This window comes from Drosophila pseudoobscura, chromosome 2 (assembly GCF_009870125.1).
Source record: "Drosophila pseudoobscura strain MV-25-SWS-2005 chromosome 2, UCI_Dpse_MV25, whole genome shotgun sequence".
Taxonomy (NCBI): Eukaryota; Metazoa; Arthropoda; class Insecta; order Diptera; family Drosophilidae; genus Drosophila; species Drosophila pseudoobscura.
Genome location: NC_046679.1, coordinates 28,898,806 through 28,921,729, shown reverse-complemented (window position 1 = coordinate 28,921,729; position 22,924 = coordinate 28,898,806). Strand labels below are relative to the sequence as shown.

Genomic DNA, 22,924 nt, shown 5'->3' with positions numbered 1-22,924 from the left:
TCTCTTGGTCGTCCTACTCCAGACACAGGTAGCATCGGGGGGTCGTGGGGGCGTGGGGGCGTGGACGACACATCAACGCTGACGTTGGACGGGGACCTTAGCCGTCGAGGCGGTGCCAAAAACGCACTTTTCTTCCAAGCACTTGAAATTGTAATTTAACACGTACAAAAATATATACGTTTTTGTATTTTTCCCTTCTTTTTTTTGTAGGAGTGTCCCTGCTTTCTGGCCCTGGTTCGGGAGGGTTTTTAGCCACATTTCTGTCTGGTTCTGGTTCAACATGACCTGCTTTAACTCACAGGGTGCTTTAACTAGTAGTTAACTCGACAATTGTATACCCTTCAAGTATTAAACTAAAAGATTAGCATGTCCTTCATGGCTAAAATCAGTCCAAGAGCAGCTTCTTTATGAAAGACTCAGGAGAAACTTAATCTCTGTGATCACGCGTCATGCGGCAGTGCCCCTCAGTCGATTTAATTAAGCTGGAGTCTTAAATATGCCAAGAGCAACTTCTTTATGAAAGGTTATAACCAAAGACCAGAAATCTTATAGGAGAAAGTCAATCTCTGTGAATACGCATAATGCGGCAGCGCCACTCGGTCGATTTGGTTAATCTGGAGCTAAAAATCAGTCCAAGGGCAGCTTCTTTATGGAAGATTATGAACAAAGACAGGAGAAAGCTATTCTCTGTGATAACGCGTCATGCAGCAGCGCCACTCGGTCGATTTGGTTAAGCTGGAGCTAAAAATCAGTCCAAGGGTAGCATCTTTATGGAAGGTTATAGCCGAAAAGAAGCACTCTATCTGGCAAAACCTATTCTCTGTGATTACGCGTCATGCAGCAGCGCCACTCGGTCGATTTAATTGCGTTTCTGCCTGGGATAGCCTCTTTAAATGCTTCTGTTTGGTGTGGCTTAAGGCCCTTGCACTTCAAATTATTTTAAATAATAGGGTATTTAATCCTAGTTAATTTTTTTTAATAAATATAAGAAAAATATTTTTAAAGTACAAATTCTTCTGATAAATGAAATTCACATTTTTCGTCTATAATTTCTCTGAAGCACCAAGCATCAGCAACCAAACGCAGAGATTCACTTTGTAAATGCGCTAGAAATAGATCCATTAAAAAGATCAAACCATAACAAAAGTTCTTTTAATTTTTTCGGTAATAGTTTGATATGCTTAAAAAAATATTTATAAAAATACCCCCGATTTAACAAGAATTTTAAGAGAATTTTAGGAGCATTTCAAGAGAATTTTAGGAGCATTTTGAGAGCACTTTATGACCTTTTTATGAGCATATCAAACCATCTCTTCCCACAGATTTTTCGCATAAAAAAAAAGAATTTTCAATCAACAACAAATACATCCCAAACGGTACATAGAAATTATCCTTGAACCATCGTTTAAGTTTTTTTTGTAATTATATTAACATTTTATTTGCTTGTTCGCTTAAGTAAATGAAATTTTAATTAGTTTTACCACAAAACTAAAAACTCAATAAAAAAAATCTGTATACAAAAATATGTGTGTTTTCTTTTTTGAGAATTATAAGCACCTTAAAGAAAATCCTTGTTCGTATTTTTTGTAATTGCATTTTGTGCGCTTAAGACTAAAAGATGAGATTGCTTTCGAACGATACAAAAGTTCCATCAATCAACATATTCAATCCGTGCTTAAGTATTTAAATCCTAAAAACAATTTATAAATTAAGTGGGAGAAATAAATTATATCATGGTTGTGGCTTAAGCGTATAAAATTGAGTGCTTTGAGAAGATCAGTATCTTTGGATAGACATAAAAAGTATTCGATAAATAGGCGGGCTGGATGTTTTGAGAAATGAGTGATTAAATTCCCGTGAAAGTCTTTCGTTTATTTGGCTGTCAGAGAGAGAAAGGGCGGTCCAAAGACAGACTTTTGTTCTAAAAATTCTTTGATTGTAGGAAGTTTTTAGAGCTTAACTAAATAAATCATTTTTAATTTTTAATTCATTTAAAAATTTGTTCATAGACATTTTCGTATGTTTATTTGTTAATTTGTTGGCTAATTTGTATGCTATGGGTTTTCTATCTATTTTTTGTGCTTTAAATATTTCAAACTGTTGGCATTTTGAAGCTCAGGCAAATAATTTGAGCAAAATCGTGAGAAATCTTTAGCTAATTTGTAATTTCCATTAAATTCTATGATTTGTGACATTTTTGTTTAAATATTTAACATATTTCTCTAAAATATGTGAACAAATTTATGTTTTTTATTAATATTCTCCACATTTTGTAGTCTTTTTATGATTTGTTACTTAGGGTCTCTCCCTTTAAACTTTAAAGTATATTTGTTTTGGCTCCAAAAGACACATAGATTTTAGATACATTGGTTTATCTAATGATTGGAACAACTATTTAGATACAAAAGTGGAACAAGATCAAATTATTTGCCTCGTTTCAAAAAAAAATGCTAACAAAAGCGTACAACAAATTTACACCAAAACAGATCAAATTCTTTTCATTCATTCATTTTTGTGTGCCTCCATTTTGGTGTAGATTCAAGCCTTAAATTAAATTGTGCGCACACATTGCCGATTATTTCTGTCTATGATATATATATTCGATATACCTATTGATATTCGATAACACTATTAAAGTAAACCTGAAGCTCTAAAATCTAGGCAAAGCTTGGACGTAACTGGGTGTCGCAGAGGAAGGCGTCGGCTCACAGCTCGCTCACGTTGTCGTTGTCTCCGCGGGGGCATTGGCCCGACCAAACAGCTCTTCATAGGATGGCGCTGCAAAGAAGGCAAAGGCAATGGAGGATTACTTGTCCAAAAATATCAGCTGGCAACTTACGCAACTCGTGTACGCCGGGAGGCTGGCGTGGCTGCAGAAACGATGCAGACGATGATGATGCCGTTGTGGATGGCAATTGACTGTACCCGCTGACCGGGGCGGGGGCCACTGGGGGCACGGGCTGGGGTGGTGGCGGCGGCGTCATCGCCAGCAGCGAGTACTGGGGCGACTCTGGCAGCGGATAGGTTGGCAAATGCGGTGGCGGATACGATTGCACCATCATCGGGCTGGACGAATAAGGCATATACGGGACATTGGAGCTGCGCAGACTGGCCCTGGCCGAGGGGCTGCCATACTGCGAGCCGTACTGCGAGCCATACTGCGAGGATTGTGACCCGCCCGACGTGTACGACAGCTCCACACCGCCCACAGCGGGACTGAGCGTGGCCGTCGACGAATCGGAGGTGGTGGAGTTGAGGGAGCTGCATTCGCTGAACTGCGAGGAACGTGATGGCGAGCCAATCGAAGAGTCCAGCGTGGGAATCACCTGCCAGGCTCCACCGGTGGGTGCGGGCTCGAACGGATTGCCCATCGTTCCGTTGGCGTCGGGTCCGGGCGGTCCGTTCTCCGGTCTGGGTGGGGGCGTGGGACGCATCGGGCCCAGACGGTTCGACGCGTCCTGCGAGTACACCTTGAAGGGCAGATTTAGCACCAGATTCTTGAAGAATCCCCGCAGCACTGCCTCCACACGCAGCTCGTAGACAATGGTGATCACCCCGCTCAGTTGATCGTCAGTCGGTTGGGCTCCCTCCGGCATGAGGAGCTCGTGGGCGAAGCTCCGTTCGCTCTTCTTCTGCACGGAGCCCGTCTCCTTGTTGGCAATGGCAATGCACTCGACCTTCTGGACGCGCAGCGGCACATGGCTGTAGTATGTCACATACTGGAGCACACTGAAGCGCAGCTTCTCCACATTCGTGGTGCTGTTGTTCATGACGGTGACGCAGATGCGTAGCGGCTCGCCCCGCACTGCAAAGTCCTCAGGCAGCAGAGCCACCATCGTGATGGGGCGCGTGCCGAACAGACTGATCGTCTTGGTTATCTGCTTCTCCAGGGGACTGGACACGGTGCGTTGCATGGCCTGCAGCGGCATGTTCTTGACCACCGTAAAGCCGATATTGTGGCGCTCATCGAATGTCCAGGGCCGCTGGATGAGGACACGCATCTTGTACTTGATGCTGCCGTAGCTGCCCTTGAAGCTGGAGGGCAGCTGCCGGCCCAGGGCCACCTTGAAGATGAACGTATGCTCGCCGGCGGAGAGCTCCAGGCCGCGCGGCTCAAAGTCCGGCAGAGGCGTCTCGCTGTGCTCGTATATCTCCTTGCTGGTGTAGAACAGACTACGCGTGTACTCATTGTTGTTTGAGTTCTTGCGCAGTATCTCCATCCACTTGCATTTTCCTTTCCCAGTGACTTGGATTTTAATGGCTGCAAAAAAAAAACAGACGAAAAACAGAATTCAAATATTTGAAACACCAAACGCCGTCTATGGGCAATCGATGGTACCACTGTGTGTACCATTCGATAGTATCGATTGCTGTTTGGTGGGATTTCCACTCTTTTGTGCGACTTGTGGGCTTTTCTTGGGACTTGCGCTCTTTTCTTAATTAAAATATCCTCTCTTCGTGGAGGGATTTTTCCTCGCAGCAATGTTAGTACATACATTTGCGTTTTATGCTACTGGCAACATTCAGTTTGTATGAACCAGACACATTTATCGAAAAATTTGCAAGAATGTAACCCTGGGGGAGTGGATATTATAGAATTGTGGAACTGTTCGTCATCCCAGGCTCTAAGTAGTCAGTCTCTGTTTTAAAGCTCTTCTTACAGAGACTAAGAATAGGTATAGGAATCGAGACAGATCTAATGCATTAATATGTCAACAACATGAAAATATGTGATACGATATTATTAATTACGATTCAAAGAAGCTTGGAAAACGTTATTTTAATATTAAGTTCACGAAATAGGGTATACAAATGTCGGATAAAATTATGTGCGCAGGGCGGAATATCAAAACCGAGGAACAGGATGGAACTGGAACAATTCGTCAGTATATTTACGGTATATTTTGATAATGAGACTGTATATTTTGGTATATTCTGAGGGTCAGTCGGTATTCTATCGGCAAATCCACGGTCACACTGCTCTCCTTACTCGTGCGTGCTTTTTTTTGCCAGCGGCGGCGCACAAAAATATTTAATTTTTAATAAGTAAACACGATTTCAGAGAAATAAATTGTGTTTAAAGCAAGGTAATAAACTAGACCTCATATTATGCATTCGATTTAACTAATTTTTGTGCAGGTGCGGCAGGCGTAAAGCCGTCATGCCGGGTGCTCAATATTTTTTTCGCAAGGGCTAATACTTTTTTTTGCGTGTCGTTTTTTTTCTTGCAGAGGACGCCCATTGTGAAAATTTTTTCGGGGGCTGGGCCACTCAACAGACAAAATGAATATTGAATATATCGGCAAGGCGATCAGCTACCATGGCCAGCCGCTGCAAAAGATTTGGGACGATGAGCGTGGCAGCGAGGAGTTGCGCCAGATGGGCCTCACCCAAATGAACTTCAGTGTGTACCTGGAGCGACAGAAGTATTTTACATTTCAGGAGCGTGCCAAGCGCCTCAAAGTGCATCAGTTCTTGACCAGAAAGGCGACGGAGCTGTACGATCGCGGTCTGGTGGCCAATGTTATGGAGGATTCTGTGGTGGCTATCGGTAGGAGATCTCCTTTTTAGCCAAATCAAATCAGTTTCTTATGAGTTTTTGTTGTGTTTTAGGTAGCGAATGCCTTGTTCAGCAGCCCCCATACGAGTTCTTCACACAACTCAAGGACAAACGGAAAGCCTGGACATATCGCTTGGATGTCCTCAAACAGGGCAGCATTATCTATGCCTCGGTCATGAGTTTGCCCCGTTTCAATCGTTTGATGGTTAAGCCCCTGTGCTCTGAAGAACCACTGCACGTGTATCTGGCAGATATACCCATAAAGGTAGGTAGGGGAGTTTCTTCCTTCCATCCAAAAGCTAATCTCTGCTGCTGTCTGTAGGCCACCATAATGCAAACAAATTGGGGTCCTCTGCCACTGGACAAACAGGGAAATCCGCGTCAATTCGGTCCCAACGACATACTCCGCTGCGAGATCTGTCAAATCTCATCGGATGCCGAACGTCTGGCCCTGAATATGATTGGCATGTACCAGAAATCGCCAGATCTGAAGCTCGGGCTCTGCGACATCAAGGATCTGCCCAAATACTATCGGTAGAGATCGAAACCTCCCCCACCAAGCAACCAATTTGTAAACCCTCTCCTTTATTTTAGACAAATCCATAATCTGGAGCATCCTTCGTCCGTGCACTATGAGGATATGTTGCGTTTTGCGCCGGAATTTGAGAATCCCAACTATGATTTACTCTTTCAAGTGAATGGCCTGCAGCCCAACGAGAACTTTTCAATGATGGGACACCTGAAGTTTGGCTACCCGGAGGCGGAATATGCCACAGAGCTGCGACAGAAGCAGGCCTCCCAGTGGGCATTTCGGTAAGTGTTTGTTTGTGGAGTTTCAGAGGAGCTTTTTTCTAAGGATTAGTGGCGACAAAATTGTGTATTCCATTCCCACCATTTGCATACCGTTCCGTTTCGTTTCGTTTCCCCATCGATCGCAAAACCGAATCATCCAATCAGCTCCGTGGCTGATGGCATTGAGCACTTTAAGAATGGCCAGCAAGTTGAGGCCTTTCAGTGCCTGAATAAGGCATTGAACATTGATCCGCGCAATGTTGAGGGCTTGGTGGCGCGCGGTGCCCTCTACGCGAATCGTGGCAGCTTCCTAAAGGGTCTGCAAGACTTCGAGAAGGCCCTAAGCTTGAATAAGTACCATGTGAATGCGCGTATATACATGTGCGAGACCCTGGTGGCACTTGGACGTAGCTACGAAGAGAAGAACTGCATACCCGAAGCGGTCAAGGCCTACAATGATTGCCTGAATCTATTGCCCCAGCATGCGGAGGCACGTCTCTCGTTGGATGCTCTCCAGCGCTGCTCAAATCTGCCTCCAGGAGTCGTAGTCCCACCCCCCGTCCCAGTCGGAAATGCTGTTGGCGATGGTAAGCATACACTGAACAGCACCGATGTTGTCGATTTGGCCCAAACATCGGACGAGTCCAGCTCCTCCAGTGGCGGCAGTGTTGAAAGTGATAGCGAGGATCCAAGTAAGTACACGAAAGGGAGACTGCTCCTCCTCCTCCAGCTGCTGTTCCTTTTTCGGTCTAACCTATTTCCCATTTTAGCTGGAAGAGCACGTGACAACAGCAGCAGCGGCACACATCAGCCACAGTTTGGCGGCGGTGGCGGTGACGACAAGCTGGCCATCATCGATGCCGAAAAGGCCAACGAATTCAAGCTGGACGAAGACGAGACCATCTCCAATGTCCGGCGACTGCTGCGCGAGGCCAACAAGCACAAAAAGGCCAAAAAGAAGGGTAAAAAGAAAAAGGATAAAAAGGAAAAGAAATCGAAATCAAGGTCCAGAAACAACAGCATCGCCGGGGACGATGATGATGTGGATCCCATCGAACTGCTCAAAAAGATTGACATTAAACAGGCCTTCAGGTGAGTGTCCCGTACTTTCTCCCCAGCTAGAAATATTTCAAAAATTTCTCCCTGCATCTACCCCTAAACTGCTAGTCAGGACACGTATGTACTTAGAAATTAATGAATCTGTGGATTATCTGCCGTGCAGTCCCTATTTATGAAATCTTTTGTCTTTTAGGCTAATGCAAAATGTCGGCAGCGATGCCGAACTGAAAGCCAGGCTACGGGAGTACTTGCAAAAGGGTGGCGGACACAATGCCTCACCGCCGCCACCACCACCGTCGATGGCACGCAAACCGGAACCGTTTGGAGGCGGCAACAAAAGGACAAGCTACGATGACATGGGACCCAGCACTTCACGGCATGCGCATGCGGCAGCTTCTGCTTTTACCTCGAATGCTGCAGCTGCTGGTGCAAGTACCAGCGTACAGGTGGCACAGCAGGTGGCAGCCAGATTCCAGGATCAAAAGAAACCACTACAGCAGGCACAGGTGCAGCCGACGCCCAGGTTCTCCTTCCAAATCAAGCGGCCCCTGCAAATGGACAAGTTCGGATTGCTGCGTCTGGCCGTACCGGATCCGCAGAAGACTATTGGGCGCAGCAGCAGCTCGCGTAGTCGGAGCCGCAGCCGGAGTCGCTCGAACAGGAGACGCAGCGAGCGGCGTCGCAGCACATCGAGGCGCAGAAGCCGTCGCAATTCGCGTTCCCGTTCACACAGCCCATTGCGACGTACCAGAACCAGGTCGCGGTCGAGGAGGCGTCGTTCTATATCGCGTTCCCGCAGTCGCTCCCGATCGCCACGACGATTTGGTGGCCGATTTGGACGTGGTCGACGCTTCGAGCGACGCTCTCGCTCACGTTCCGTTCACCGGCGGCGTACGCCGTCGCCCTTTGTGCCGCGCCGCACACCATCACCATTTGTGCCCCGGCGCACACCCTCGCCAGCGTCACGTTTCCGACGCACTCGGTCCCGCAGCCGGTCGCGCAGCTACAGTCCGCGTCGCTTTCAATCTCGTTTTATGCCACGGGGACGTGGCCGCGGACGCGGCAGGAGCCAGAATCGATACTCGTGGTTTAACCATGACCAGCGGCCGAATACTCGGGCCTCGGAATCGAATGGACGTAGTGTTAGTCCGGCCAAAAAGGACGACGGTCTTGATTCTAAAAAGAGATCCGATGATCCGAAAAGGAGCGCCGATGGTCACAAAAAGAATGCAAATGATCCCACCATCGAAGAGGTGGACGAAATGATCAAAAATGCACAAAAGGAACGCAAACAGGGACTCATCGAGGCGACATCCAAGGAGGTCAAAGATTAAACAAAAGCAGCGTTAAGTTATATTTTAGTTCTTATGCATATTTGATTTTGATATTCAAAAACTTGTAATATGTTCGTTCTCCTTAACCAATTATTGGACACCAGAAGCCGACTACTCAATAAAGAAGCTTTCGAAGCAAAACTCTTCTAGCATGTCCTGCATGCTGTGTTAACCCAACCAATTTCATTTAATTTAAATTGCTTAATTTATTTTTGGTACTTTCCATTCAGCGCGACAGAACCCGAGTCCAGCAAAAATGCCGTGAGCTTCCAGCAGTTACCGATAGTTGCGCTCCCACCCACACTCACACACATGCAAATGCCAGTGCAGAAGAGAGAGAGCAGCTGAGAGTGGCTCTCTCTCTCTCTCTCTGTTCTCAACTGCAGTTGCCTTTGTATGGGTTTGGTTGAGGTCATGGTATACCGAAAAGAAGGTAAGGCAGTCCCACAAAGCTTTCTCCATTCGAAAGTCTAGGTAGAGCGGCTACCAACCCTCCATTGAATATACCCTGCACCCGACCGACCGGCTGTCAGTTGAAAGAAATCATACGAGCAGCCGTACGAAACGTTGGAGCACTTGGGGGAGGGGTATGGGGGGATAGAAGCTAAACAACATGAGGGAGACTAAAACACACAGCCAAGATAAAGTTTCATATCATTTTCGCCAGCCGGCAGCAGTGGAACACGCGACGGGGAGCAGCATTGGTGTTTGTTGTTCGCACATTATTTAAATATTTGAATGCGACGACGACCAGTTATCGCAATTAGTACGAGGGCGAAAATTGCTAATCGAATAAATCAAAACTAATAATAAAACCCAAGTGTCGTGTAAGTGTGACAAATATGCATACATATGCATAAATTCTTCAAGTTTCTTTACATAACAAAACAAAGAACAACAACAAACACACACATAAAAGTGCAAGGTGTTGCAAAAAATGCAGAAAACATATGCGACAAAGTGCAGGCGCAATAAAAAAAAAATAAAAAATTAAGGAAACACGCGCCGACATTGAAACGTTTTTTTTTTAAATAATTTTCCGCTTGGACTTTGAACGATAAGCGCGACCAAAAACAACAACAAACATCTGCTATGAGAAAGACAAAGAATATAAAATCCAGAAGCCACGCTTGCTCTTATTCGTATTCTTACTCTTACTCTTCGTTTGGTTGTTGTTGTTGCTAGTGTTTGCTCTTCGGGGTGCGGTACACTTGTTGCCATGCGGCCTATGGCCACGCATATCCCGAATGATTTGTGGTGTGCGTAGTGAAGTGGAATAAAACCGGCATTTATCGCAAATTTGTGTTGAGAAAAAGTTTTGCACTACAATTAAAGCAGCTATTATTACAATCCAACGTATCTACACTTTCATCAATAATTTTCCTGTGTTTAGTCATAAAAATACTACATAAACTATTAAATATTTAACCTTCACTATTGAGTATCGGAATACATGTTTTTGTTGAGTGCCTTGATAATCTAATCAGCAAAACTTACTAGCCCATAAAGAACGTTTGAAATGGCCAACAAGTGCTTCCTATTTTTGGTTCTTCGAGTACTCTATCCGTTTATCAGTTACTAACCCCAACACAAAACACACTTGCACCTCATGTGAACTCTCTTTTCCATCTATTTTCAGCAGAAATAGATCAGAAACAAAGCTATTATGTATTCGAAAATCTTTCGTGCTGTAATAATCGGAGCCCCCGGCTCCGGCAAGGGAACCATTTCCGAACGTATTGTTAAAACCTTTGGATTCCTGCACATCTCCTCGGGCGATATATTGCGCCAGAACATTATCAATAATACGGATCTGGGCAAGAAGGCGCAACAGTTCATCAACTCTGGCCAACTGGTGCCCGATGAGATAGTCACAAAGACGATGCTGGCCCGCATCCGAGAGGTGGGCAACAAGTCGTACATTCTGGATGGTTTCCCACGCAACAGTGCCCAGGCGGATATTCTGTCCGCACGGGAGCAAATCGATGCCGTTATCAATCTGAACATTCCACACGATGTAATCATTTGCCGTGTCAAGAATCGTTGGATTCACGCACCATCCGGCCGAGTGTACAACATTGGCTTCGATGATCCCAAGGTGCCTGGAAAGGATGATGTGACGGGCGAGCCGTTGACCCAGCGTGAGGACGACAAGCCCGAGGTGGTGGCCAAACGTTTGCAGTTATATGACGAGCTGATGAGTCCGGTTTTGGCCTGGTATGCGGAACGTGGTCTGGTCACCAGTTTCAAGGGGCGTGAGACCAAAGAGATTTGGCCACGCGTCGAACGCTTCCTCAAGGATAAGGTCCAAGGATAGGCGGCCAAACCGGTTAATTCCGAATAGAATTTCTTCAATTGTGCACAAATCAATGATAAGAACAATGTGTTCAATTAAGCCCAAACATATTTACGAGTGTATGTATATGTATGCATCTACAATATGTGTGGAACAGGATGGAGAAGGAGCACGAGTCTAATTAAATGTAATTGCGAAGCCTTACAATGTGAAAGCGATACGAACTATGAGTCTAACTAAATGTACTTCTTTCTTTTGTATTTGTATTTGTATTTGTAGCCAGCGACACCCGAGTATACAAAACATTCCCCCTCATAAAAAGTGTATTGTTCCCCCCATTTTTGTATAAACATCTTTTTGTACTCGTTTTTGTACTATGTGCTCTGATAATAAATCGCGTTTTGTTATACTGTGCGCTGATAATTGAACTTTCGACTATTCTACTAACTACGCTTAATAGTATGTGGAGTCCACATTTGTGGCTTCCCTCCAAATGACACACAAATGCCCTTCACTTTGCTGCGTAGCGCACTCAAACTTGAAAGCTGCCAGAGGGGATGGTGTGGATGGTGTGGCGCTCCCTTTTGGCGAGTACCAACTCTCTCGCACACAGTCAAGTCAGCTGCTACACGCGCACACCTGCACACAGAGGCAAATCACAACAGAGAGCCAAACGAACTACACTGGCGGGCCGAAACACTAGGCAGTGTCGGTCTTATTCAAATGAAGATTTTACTAGTAATTTTCTTTAATCACATATTTCATAGAGTTTTAAACAACATTCAAATGGTATCATGCAAAAATCAGTTTATTTACTAAGGTAGTTGATGGAAATGTCGTAGATGAACCCACTCTTTTTTTTAGCCTTGACTGTGCTGAGAGCGCGCGCCGCTCTGATTGCCCTCAGAGACCAGGCTTTGCGATTCACCCATTATTACGGCATTTTTGGCACACAAACAGACGGAGGTAACAAGAACAACGCTTGCGCTTCTCTCTCTTTCTCTCGCCTTGGGGCCTAATGAAATGCGTTTGCCATTTCCTGAAACAAATGCTACCGCTAAACGAGAGCAAATGCCCGCAGTGCAACAGCAATGGAATGCTTATCGATGAATGAAACGCAAGTGCAAAAGGCAATTGAACGAATTTTCGTGCGAAAGGGGAAGAGTGCGAGAGCGATATCATCATGGTCAAGCGGCAGCAGTAGTACACTGTAAAATGGCTGCTGTGCTTTGCGAAGTTCTTTGTTAATGCCAATGGGGCCATAACGAAAGTCCACTACAACTGCCGTCCCGCGCGAACAATGGATTCGAACCAAATGACAAACCAAAGCCCTGAGTCATTGCGACTTCTATAATTCAAGCTCGGCTTGTTCCCAGAAACCAACTATGACTTACCGCGAATCTTCGTCCGCTTGTTCACATTCATCCAGATCTCTCCGCGTATGATGTCGCCGGCAAAGTAGATCCCGTCGGGATTGTCCAGTGTGATACGTAACCGTTCACTTTCCATTCTGACAATTCGATGGCTGCTCTCATTAAACACTTATCCAAAAATAATTTCGTCATTAAAATGCCGCAACATGGAAACGCAGCAACTGCACCGCACTGCAGCACACCTTCACACCCGCGCCGCACCCTTGGTCTATATATATATATATATGCAGAATTACTACAACTACAACGATTTGGACGATTTACTACATACAACCGCGGAAGAGAGCTTTCCGATTTGGCCACTTCTTTGTCAATTTACTAACTATTTCACGCTAATTTGACACAACCAGGGCGGGCCCCGAGCTGTCCACAGATGCGGCTACACACACACTCGGCCCTGTGTAATTGAATTCGATTAAAGGTGCCATAAATGGTTAAATAATTAAATTTCTTATAAACGAGGTTCTAGCTTGCCAATTATTGTTTTTGTTTCAATTTTGGTTCCTTACCAACACTATAGTAAAGTCACGAACTTAGCCCACTAAAGCCCCCTCTATATAAATAATTCAACTACCTGAGGAAAATGTCGGGAAAATATTAACGATTGGAAATTCTTCTTGTAAAACCACGTTATCTATCTTGAACTGCACTAACATTAATAAATTGATTGATTATTTTCGGTGACAAATTGAAATACCCCCTTGGCTTATAATAGGTTAATCGTTCTCCGTCATGGATTGAAAACCATATTCCTCGATTATAATATTCCGTCAAATATTACTATCTAGATAGATCTTTCAGCTCTGCCCACATAATTTTATCCAACTAATGAAACTATTGTCTAATTGGCTGGTTTATTTTAAATATTTGCTTGTCTTGGATTTTGCCTAAAATGGGTTTTAGCGAAAAAGGTTCAACAAATACAACGAGAGAAAAGTCGTTCCTATTCCTCAATTTTGATATTCCATTAATTAATGCTGACTAACTAAAACCTTTAGCTCTGCCCACATAATTTTAGGCCGTTAATGAATAAATTTTCCACAAGATTTAGACTAAAACAAGGTTTAAGCAAAAAAGGTCAACAACAAAACAGTGGCAACGTAAATGAGAATGAAAAGCGCCGTTAGTGAGTATGAAATTTCAATTAAACTGGAGTTTGTGCATAGATATACCCCATTCCGTTAATATAACATATAAAGATACTGTTTTCCCATCTGATTTTAAACGTAATTAATAAAGAAATTGAAAGAAATTAGACATATGTATGTACATATGTATTAATGCATATGTGTAGGGTCTTGTAAATATCGAGACCACGATACCTATTCATGGTCTCTGTAAGTAAGCCATGAACTGTAATATTTCGTTGAGATAGCTTTACAACATATCCTGCAATAATTGACTCCTGGGATGACAAACATTCCTCAATTCTATAATATCCTTTTCACCAGGGTATGCTCATTTCTCCAAAGAAAAACAGCTGTTGACTGGCGCTGCCATCCAGCAGTTGGCGCTAAAAGTCTTTCATTTGAATTTTGTTTATGACTTTAACAATTTAAAACTGAGAACCTTGTTTTTATTTGTCGTTATACATATATCATACATTTTAAAAATACAAATACATTTATTGTTGTGCTTCCCCAGTTTATGTTCTGCGCAGTCTATCGTTTATCTCTCTCCTGCAAGCACATATACACACGCTTGAAATCAGCTTTTGCTGTCAGTATCAGAATTTTGCAGCTCGCGTTCGGTCCATCGCGTGGTGTGTGGTGTTCGTTATTTGTGGAGCCCCGGAGCCGCTCGCTTCCCCTGCTGTTGCTGTTGCTTGCTGCCTTGCTTTTATCAATAAAAACCAAACCCTCCTTTGTCATTTGCAAATATCCTGGCACTGTCTGATACCGTCGCTAAGGCGTTGCCTCTCCGCGAAACTTCGATAAGATGAGCAGCAAAGTAACCTTTGCCTTTGATAATAACCCCTTGGGGGTATATCACGCAGGCCAGGTGATATCCGGAACTGCTGAGCTCACAACGGACCGTCCAAAAACCATTCGCTGTAAGTTCTGGGGCCCCCTCTCCCACTCCCCAACTCCAAGACGTACATAGTTCTCTGATGGCCGATGGCTGGTGGTAGGAAGCACTCTTTGTCCATGACGTCATGGTTATATGCTGCTGGCCATCCAATTTCGTTGCGTATGGGAACTGGGAACTGGGGACTGTGCTGTGGGCTTCATTAGTAGTCGCGTCGTCATTTATATTGTTTCTATTGTTGTTGTATCTTTTGTGTATTGCTGCCGGCAGATTTTGATTGTTAATGTGTATATCCGAGCGGCTGCCTGGCTGACTGGCTTGCGATATCTGATAGCCGCTGGAAAAACTAGTTTGGGGCTTGAAATTACGGGCGGCTGGTTATATTATTATTAGGTATTTGATTCGGTTTACTGGACGCCGACACTGGAGTCGTTTCTATGCAGAAAAAGACAAAATAAACAGAACGCTTGGAATGACTGCAAAGTGATTGTAGTCGGATATATTCCATGTTTATTTCTGAGTATTTCTTATCGCTTAAATATCCAGAGTGAAAAGTCTGCAGCGACACAAAGCCTACCGAGGGGCGATGCCGCATGACGCATGATGGTGTCCATGCAGAAGAGTTAGGAAAGTAGTAGGATATCATTTGATAGAGGTAATCATAATGCCAGCATTCTTATACTTCAATTATATCGTATACACCCATCTAATGTTTTTTGATTATTTGAATTATTCGTGTATATAGTATAGCCAGCGTATAATCCATCAAAAAATTAATTCCAAAGAGGCCAAGGCATGTCAAATGCAATTAAATGCAATGCATAATTGTAGATTACGAAATGTTACAGTGAAAACTCAGCCAGAGAAAATATATTTCCAAGGAAATCTTTGTAGTTTTTGTAGACCAAAAAACCTCTCAAACTTTGAGTTTCCGCCCCAGAAGAGTGCCCTCTGTATACCCATACTCGTAGTACATCCGAAATTAATTCAATTACAGCGATATTTATAACAATAAATGGATATGGGGAGACGCGCTGGCAGGAGAGTGTGGAGAAGCCCGGCGATGATGGCAAGACTACAAAATCAATGGAGACGCACACCAGTACAGAGATCTACTATAGCAGCGATAAGTATGTGTACGGCCAGAGCGGTGGCTCACAGCTGGAGCTGCCGAAGGGCAAGTTTGTGTTTCCCTTTCACACGACCATCCCACCGAATGCCCCAACCTCCTTCAATGGCAGCCACGGACAGATCAAGCATGAGGTGACCCTCACCATAGATCGATCGGTGCGCTACAATAATATCTTCAAGCAGTGCTTCACTGTGATACTGCCACACGATTTGAACACCAAGAGGGAGAATGCGGTAGGTGCATCCAGATCAGATCATATCATATCAGTCTCCAATGCCATTCCATTGATCCTTTTAGCAACCCCTGAAACGCATTGAGGAGAAGTCCTTCTGGTGGGGCTCCATTTTTGGTGCCAACAAGCCGATGGTCATGGATGTGAGCACCTCGTACAGTGGGTATGTGCCCGGCCAGAAGATACACTTTCATCTGGTGCTCGACAATCAGTCGGACGTCCAGTGCCAGGATGTCAAAGTGCGCCTCCTCAAGAATGTCACATATCGGGCCAATTCCACGAACAAGGAGCAGCTGAAATCCACCGAATCCCGCATTGCGGATATGCACTGCGGCGAGGTGGTGAAACACAACAAGGCCCAGTTCGATGAGTATCTCCTGGTGCCCCCCACAACACCCACCACGGTGGGGGAACGGGACCCCATACGCGTTAGCTATACGCTTCGGTTTATAGCCAAAACCTTTCGTCTTCATGGCGGCGGGGATCTGGTTGTGGACTTTCCAGTGACCATCGGCACATTGCCGCTACTGGGCAGTGGCGAGGACAAGGGACCCGGGCAGACTGCGTCCTCCAATGGCAGTGTCAACAGTTATCCTGGTAGGTGGAAGGCTCCTAGATGATATTTCCTCTCAGTATAACATTTCATTCTTCTCTTGTTAGGTGCCCCGATCTTCCAGGAGGATGTGAGCGACGAACAGTTCGAGTCCAGCACATTCAAGCCACGTTATCCGGTGTACACGTTCGGCCAGCCTGGAAATGCCGCCAATGGAGCTCCTGCAGCTACCCCCAGTCTGTATCCAAGGGCTGAAGACACACCGCCAGTGGCTCCTCTACCATATGCGCCCAATCCAGTAACGCCAGTGGCCAAGCCCACAGCCCCAGGCCCTCAAAAGATACCCCCATATCCGACCAACTCGCCCGCACCGTTGCCGGCGGCTGCTCCTGGTGGAGGTCACTTTGAAGTTCTTGGCTTTAGCATACCGCCCGGGTATCAGCCAACGCCCAGTGCACCAGGTGCTGCTCCCCCGGCTGGCATTGGCTGGAAGTAGAACCCCTATATTTACACGATTTTGTATTATATTTTTTAAGCCATTTTTCAAATAAAACTAAAAGCGCGCCTGCAGTGGCAGCGCTGTGCCCTTGACACTGCTCCGGTCTATCGGTATAGCGTTGCCAGACCTAACGAAAGTGGACAGCGCCGAACAGCTGTTGGCGTGCACTTGACGACGTAATTAGAGGCCGAACTTTTTGTTGTTTTTAAAAGAAACCAGTTTTAAAGTGGGAAGCGGGCCAAATATGAGCAACGGAGTGCGACATAACTGCATCTACAGCTCATACCAAACTATTACACGCTCTCTCGGAAACACACACGCGCACACAGACAAGCTGATCGAACGAATGCCCCGCGAAAAGAAAGTTTTGACGCAATCCACGGGCCTTTGCTTGTAATGAAGAAGCTTCGCCGCCGAATCATTTACTGCTGCACTCTCCCCGTGTACGGACGCTGTGGACGGTTGTCGCCACATTTTTGGAGATACTTAACGGTAAGACATTCCCAGTGCCCAGTGGCCAGTTCCCGCAGTCATTATGCATTCCCAATATGCAACAGAGAGCCTTTTGTCTCTTTATCTTGGCAGCATCAACAACAGCTAGCAACAACGACGGACAACAGACGGGCGACGAACAACGACGAAAAGTGAAATCGCTGATAAACCCAGATACCCCCTGGCTTGCTGGTCAGCCGCCAGTCACTCACTCAAATCAATGAATGAATAGTTGAGGAAGCGCTAGAGTCAGAGTTGGAATCTATTTTAGGAGCATGGACAAATTGGTGCGCAGGCGAGCATAGCCCCCAGAAAAACAGACAACAAGTAAATGACATCCGTGCGGCTCCACTGGGCATGACTCTAGTAAGTTTTTGAGCCCCCCCTACCCCAATCATCTTCCCATCTTTTGCAATCATAATGTTGATGAGTGTGTAAACAGGCCGCACCTTTGAATAGTTTTGAATAGCCAAAAACATGAAGAAAACTACTAATAATGCTGTTGGTTTTGTTTGTGATTTACAGAAATGCCATTGAGGAGGCAGTCGCAGCAATAAAAGTGAAATCCGCACGAGCAAACACGCACACACACTCACACACCCAGGCACAAACACAGCCGCCACCGCAGACAGGCAGCGAGCAGGCATTCATTTTCGTATTGGTCAACGTAACGAAATGGCGGTAACAACAGGCACCACCACAACCAGCCCCTCGCCAAGTCCGCGACGCAGGCATAGTACGCGCGAGCAACTGCATCAGATTGTGGCTGGAGGCCTGTCGGCGGCCATAACCCGTTCCACCTGCCAACCTCTGGACGTGCTAAAGATACGCTTTCAGCTGCAGGTAGAGCCGCTGGGCAAGAGCCAGTCCACGGGCACACGACAGGCATCCAAATACATCTCCATTACACAGGCGGTGAAGACGATATACCGCGAGGAGGGAGTGCTGGCCTTCTGGAAGGGCCACAATCCCGCCCAGGTGCTGTCCATTATGTACGGGATCTGTCAGTTCTGGACATATGAACAGCTCAGTCTTCAGGCCAATCAGACGCACTACCTCAAGGATCACCAGCACTTGTCGAATTTCCTGTGCGGCGCCGCTGCTGGCGGTGCTGCGGTTATCATCTCCACGCCGCTGGATGTTATACGAACGCGTCTGATTGCCCAGGACACCAGCAAGGGCTATAGGAATGCCACGCGTGCCGTTTCCGCCATTGTGCACCAGGAGGGACCACGCGGCATGTACCGTGGACTCTCGTCGGCCCTGCTACAGATTGCCCCGCTGATGGGCACCAACTTTATGGCGTATCGGCTGTTCAGCGACTGGGCTTGTGCCTTCTTCGAGGTGGGGGACCGCAGCAAGCTGCCCACCTGGACGCTCCTCGCACTGGGCGCCTCATCGGGTATGCTGTCCAAGACGATTGTGTATCCCTTCGATCTGATCAAGAAACGCCTGCAGATCCAGGGCTTCGAGTCGAATCGACAGACGTTTGGCCAGACGCTGCAGTGCCACGGCGTTTGGGATTGTTTACGGCTGACCGTGCGTCAAGAGGGCGTTCGCGGGCTGTACAAGGGCGTGGCCCCCACACTGCTGAAGTCAAGCCTGACGACGGCCTTGTATTTTAGCATTTACGACAAGCTCAAGCAAGTGCGGTTCTAGATGTTAATGGCAACCAACTGGGGTTAATGGTTCTACCTATTGTAGTGGCACTTCTGGTAGACAGAATATATACAGTGTATTTTCTATTTTTATATATATATTTACCACACCGTGTAAATAATATTAAGCATAGCTTAGCTGTTAATTAGTTTTCGGTTCTGCGTGCGGGTTTTTCTAATGATAACATAATCATTAGATTGACTTAAGCAATGGGTAGAGACACAAAATACAACATGCAGCGCACCAGTTAAGAAACTATTATTTCTAGTTTTAGGTTGAAGCGGGTTTTTTTTATCCACAAGTTCCCCGAATCTACAGCTTTATTGTTTTTGCGGGACGCATAGTTATTTAATTATCTTTATCATATTTTCATATTCAGGGACACAAATAATAAATTAAAACGCACCATGATATTTTTATCTGACGAGATAAAGACTCTAGTCGTTATTTATTTTGAATTTCAAATTGCGATTTATCGATAACCCGATATGCTTAGTGACGGCCTGAAACAACAGCTGAAAAGCTCCCGCAGAGCTTTTTACTGTTGTGAAATTTGCCGACAAATTTGGTAATATAAACGATCTCCGTTTCTTGTTCTATTATCAGATAACAAGTAACAACAAATGGCACTTGTCCAAACCTGCGCCATCGACAACAATTCCGATGCCTGGCTGATATGGATGTCTCGAGAGGCGAGCTCCAAAGGAGAAAAACTCAGCTTAGATCCCCCGCGAATCGTGGCATTTCACTTCTTTGATAATCGACACAGAGATGATGTGACTACCAAAAAATGGGCGAAATTAATGGCCAAACTGGCCCATGAATATGCCGGTCGCATCATGTTCGGGATGCGGGACATGAAAAGCATCGGCAATTGGCATCCGAATCTCAGACCGAATGACTTTGGCGGCTATCGGCCAGGTTTGCCGCCTCTTATCTATGGGGAGGATAAGAAGCACAATGTCTATGAGATGAACAGGTTGGTGAACTACAGGAATATGAAGGACTTTTGTGAGAAACTGCTGCAGGATCAGCTCTTCCAGGCGGTTGTTGTGGCCCCCGTTGCCGAATTGGATTCACCTCCTCAAAATTACTTTGACTTGGAAGATCACAAGGACAGGGATTACTTTGTGATGTTGTACGATCCTGCCTGCTACCACTGGCCCATGCAGTTGAAAATGCTGCGGAAACTTTCCCTTCTGCTGGCCAACGAAACTATCTCTGTGATGATCATCAATAAGTCGCACAACTATTTGGGCGTGGTATTCAACAAGTTTTCGAAGGCGGTCAACTGTCATGGGGCCACAATATTCAGCACTTCACGTCTGGATGGCTGGGACTTTAAGATGCGCCCGAGACAGGACAGTACACGCGAATATTTGCGCTACATTGCCCAGAGCAGGCAGCCAGAGTTGTTGGGCTACGATGCCAATGGCGAGCCCAAAGCACCCGAGGCGGCATTGGCTTACATTGAATGTCTATTTGCTGAAAGCAGTTGACGGATTACCATTGCCATAAAGTCTATGTTTATCTATAGATTCTAGTATGTATATTCAAAATTTAACTGGATTGTTGGCATCTCTGGGCTGGACGTGTATCATGACTTTGATAGCACCGCCACGGCCATAGCGGGAGGTCTCGAAGGCCTTCGCCGTCTCGGTGATGTCAAAGTGATGTGTTACCAGACGCTTGACATTCACTGTACCGGATGCCACCAGATCCAGAGCGGCCGAGTAGCTGTAAGCGCATAATAAAACTCAATTTATAATGTTGAAAAAATGTCATCATAGCACTCACTCGTTGCAGTAGCGGAAGACGCCATGTATGTCGACCTCTCGTAACAGGGCATTGATCAAGGGCAGCTTGATCTCCGGTGCTCCCATACCCACAATAACGACAACACCACCGGAACGTGTAGCCTGCACAAAAGAGGGTCAGAGAGTTACTTTCATCCACAGCAAAACCCTTTCATTGAGAGCTTACGAAGATTGCCAGGCGAGCACTGCTCTCTGCCTCACAACAGTCGACGGCCTTGTCAGGGGCCCCGCTCATGGTACAATGGACTCTTTTGACAATATCCTCGGCACTCTGATTCCTATCCAGCAACAGGGTGTGGGTGGCGCCCAGCTCTTTGGCCACATCCAGACGCTGCTGCACCAAATCTGTGATCAAAATCTCAGAAGCTCCCAAGGCTTGAGCGGCCTAGGTGAGGGAAAATATTAAATACAAGTCCACTTAATGAAACTAATGGGTTTCCTACCAGCAGAGTGACCAGACCGATTTGTCTTTTTGTCCAGGCGTGAACACCCACCGAGAGTGGTTCCAGCAGGGCGGCCTCCTCCATGCTGACATGATCCGGGAGTTTGAAGCAAAAGTCCGCCGCATGCTTGTAGAAGCGTGTAAGGTTGCCATCGTAGCGTGGCACAGAACACCATGTCGGCACACATGTTGTACTTTCCCCGCTTGCAGTGGGCGCAGTAGCGACAGGGAACGCCCGGTTCGATGGCCACACGATCGCCCTCAGCCAAATGCTTTACGGACTTTCCCACCTTCGCCGCTACGCCCGCAGCCTCATGTCCGATGATCATGGGCTTGGTCAGCACAAAGTCGCCTATGCGTCCAGCAGTGAGATAGTGCACATCGGAACCGCAGATCCCAACACTGACCATGGCCAGGAGGACCTCTGCGGGGGCAATAAATAAAAGGACTTGATTATTAGGCGATCATTTCCAACATAAATACTTGCATACCATCGCTGGCTATTTCCGGAATGGGACGTTGTTCCTGCCGGCAGTAAAGAAAATTCAATAATCTACGAGACTAGCCTTAGTCTGGGATTCCTCTTACCAAACGCAAGTCCTCAATGCCATGAAGAACAGCAGTCAAGTTATCCGTTGCCATCTTTTCTGTAAATTTGTCGTCTATGTTGCTGTCCCTCGTTCGACAGCACTCTGTGGGCTCTGATGGTGAATTGTGAACCGAACGCGGTATTCCGAGACATTTTACACTCTCCCCTGGCGCCGGCGTGCTGCTCAGAGAAGCAATTACCTTAGTTGCTCTACAGTCGTGTGCATACGAATAGCAACAGTTGACAAACCATTTTCTAGCAAGCATCTCTATAAAGATTAGTGTACAAAATATGCCTTGGTTCCGCGAATGTGACGTATCTTTAAGATCAATTTTTAAATTTGAAAATATCAGTATCAGTATCAAATTTGACAATATTCTAAAAAAATGTAGCACCCTATTTAAATGTTTTCGATTGTCATTGCGCAGAAGCTTTTGTTAGTTTAGGCAGACTACAGGTAACATCCAGTAAAAGGTCCTGGAGTAAAGAACAGAGTACATCGGGGGTATTTTTTATGCATTTTATGCAATATATTGTCGCGTCGTTTCCAGTTTAAAGTTTGGTAAATGTCTCGATCCGCCTCTACGTTTATTATATTGGTATATAACTGTATTGTATTTATTTGCTCTCTCTCTCTCTCTCTCTTTCTTTCTCTCTCATGAGGAAACCTGACAGCACAGCTGTCTTTGATTACCCGTTGATTGCTTGACATTCTACTAGGAAGCGGGTAGCGACTTCTCTCTCTCTCTCTCTCTCTCTCTGGCTCGCCCACTCTCACTGTTTTTGATACCCTTGCAGAGGGTATTATGATTTTAATGGGGAGTTTAATATACCTTTTACAAATGTGGAGGAAAAGGTCAAGACAAGGTATTCGCGCATAAGTAGACTGCTCTGTCGAGAATTGAGATTCTTCTCGGTCCCAAGAAACCAAAAACAATAAATACTTCTTATAGCCTATTGACATTAGGCTTTGCTAACTACAAGATGGCCTTTAAGGGAAAACATGT

The 22,924-nt window shown here is 45.7% G+C and overlaps 7 protein-coding genes across 9 annotated transcripts; 5 read left to right on the top strand and 2 right to left on the bottom strand.

Annotated features, from left to right (window-relative positions):
• Positions 1-1,998: 1,998 nt before the first annotated feature.
• Positions 1,999-13,004, bottom strand: Leash (leash). The gene is made up of 4 exons (XM_015182813.2): positions 12,746-13,004; positions 12,436-12,682; positions 2,840-4,261; positions 1,999-2,778 (listed from the first exon to the last, which is right to left on the bottom strand). Exons 2-4 carry the CDS (start codon positions 12,548-12,550, stop codon positions 2,717-2,719), a joined length of 1,599 nt encoding a protein of 532 aa, XP_015038299.2. The 5' UTR covers positions 12,551-12,682; positions 12,746-13,004; the 3' UTR covers positions 1,999-2,716.
• On the top strand, positions 4,946-8,922 carry LOC4803122 (tetratricopeptide repeat protein 14 homolog). Of its 2 annotated transcripts, XM_001359880.4 has the most exons (9): positions 4,946-5,087; positions 5,232-5,551; positions 5,614-5,825; positions 5,883-6,094; positions 6,155-6,373; positions 6,518-7,044; positions 7,123-7,444; positions 7,520-7,528; positions 7,605-8,922. In XM_001359880.4, the coding sequence occupies exons 2-9, from the start codon at positions 5,284-5,286 to the stop codon at positions 8,743-8,745; spliced, it is 2,910 nt and encodes a 969-aa protein (XP_001359917.4). In that variant the 5' UTR covers positions 4,946-5,087; positions 5,232-5,283; the 3' UTR covers positions 8,746-8,922. The 2 variants fall into 2 exon arrangements, with proteins under 2 accessions (XP_001359917.4, XP_003736913.2); XM_003736865.3 differs by lacking the exon at positions 7,520-7,528.
• Ak3 (Adenylate kinase 3) lies at positions 9,385-11,469 on the top strand. Of its 2 annotated transcripts, none has more exons than XM_001359879.4 (2): positions 9,385-9,572; positions 10,388-11,469. In XM_001359879.4, exon 2 carries the CDS (start codon positions 10,412-10,414, stop codon positions 11,060-11,062), a length of 651 nt encoding a protein of 216 aa, XP_001359916.2. In that variant the 5' UTR covers positions 9,385-9,572; positions 10,388-10,411; the 3' UTR covers positions 11,063-11,469. The 2 variants fall into 2 exon arrangements, with proteins under 2 accessions (XP_001359916.2, XP_015038300.1); XM_015182814.2 differs by having other exon boundaries at positions 9,386-9,572; positions 10,385-11,469.
• Positions 13,005-14,080: 1,076 nt separating the features above from the next.
• LOC6897926 (arrestin domain-containing protein 1) lies at positions 14,081-17,548 on the top strand. Its single transcript, XM_002137992.3, has 5 exons — positions 14,081-14,527; positions 15,500-15,867; positions 15,932-16,463; positions 16,527-17,410; positions 17,504-17,548. Exons 1-4 carry the CDS (start codon positions 14,413-14,415, stop codon positions 16,913-16,915), a joined length of 1,404 nt encoding a protein of 467 aa, XP_002138028.2. The 5' UTR covers positions 14,081-14,412; the 3' UTR covers positions 16,916-17,410; positions 17,504-17,548.
• Positions 17,549-17,641: 93 nt separating this feature from the next.
• Positions 17,642-19,496, top strand: Tpc1 (Thiamine pyrophosphate carrier protein 1). Its single transcript, XM_033383110.1, has 2 exons — positions 17,642-17,776; positions 17,936-19,496. Exon 2 carries the CDS (start codon positions 18,086-18,088, stop codon positions 19,067-19,069), a length of 984 nt encoding a protein of 327 aa, XP_033239001.1. The 5' UTR covers positions 17,642-17,776; positions 17,936-18,085; the 3' UTR covers positions 19,070-19,496.
• A 196-nt stretch (positions 19,497-19,692) lies between these two features.
• LOC4803117 (uncharacterized) lies at positions 19,693-20,568 on the top strand. Its single transcript, XM_001359876.4, has one exon. It carries the CDS (start codon positions 19,693-19,695, stop codon positions 20,566-20,568), a length of 876 nt encoding a protein of 291 aa, XP_001359913.4.
• Positions 20,535-22,491, bottom strand: Sodh2 (Sorbitol dehydrogenase 2). The gene is given in 8 exon segments (XM_033383106.1): positions 20,535-20,806; positions 20,867-20,988; positions 21,053-21,271; positions 21,330-21,486; positions 21,488-21,752; positions 21,820-21,853; positions 21,917-22,097; positions 22,167-22,491. Coding segments are annotated over 8 exon segments (1,179 nt in total). The 5' UTR covers positions 22,184-22,491; the 3' UTR covers positions 20,535-20,622.
• Between the last annotated feature and the right edge of the window lie 433 nt (positions 22,492-22,924).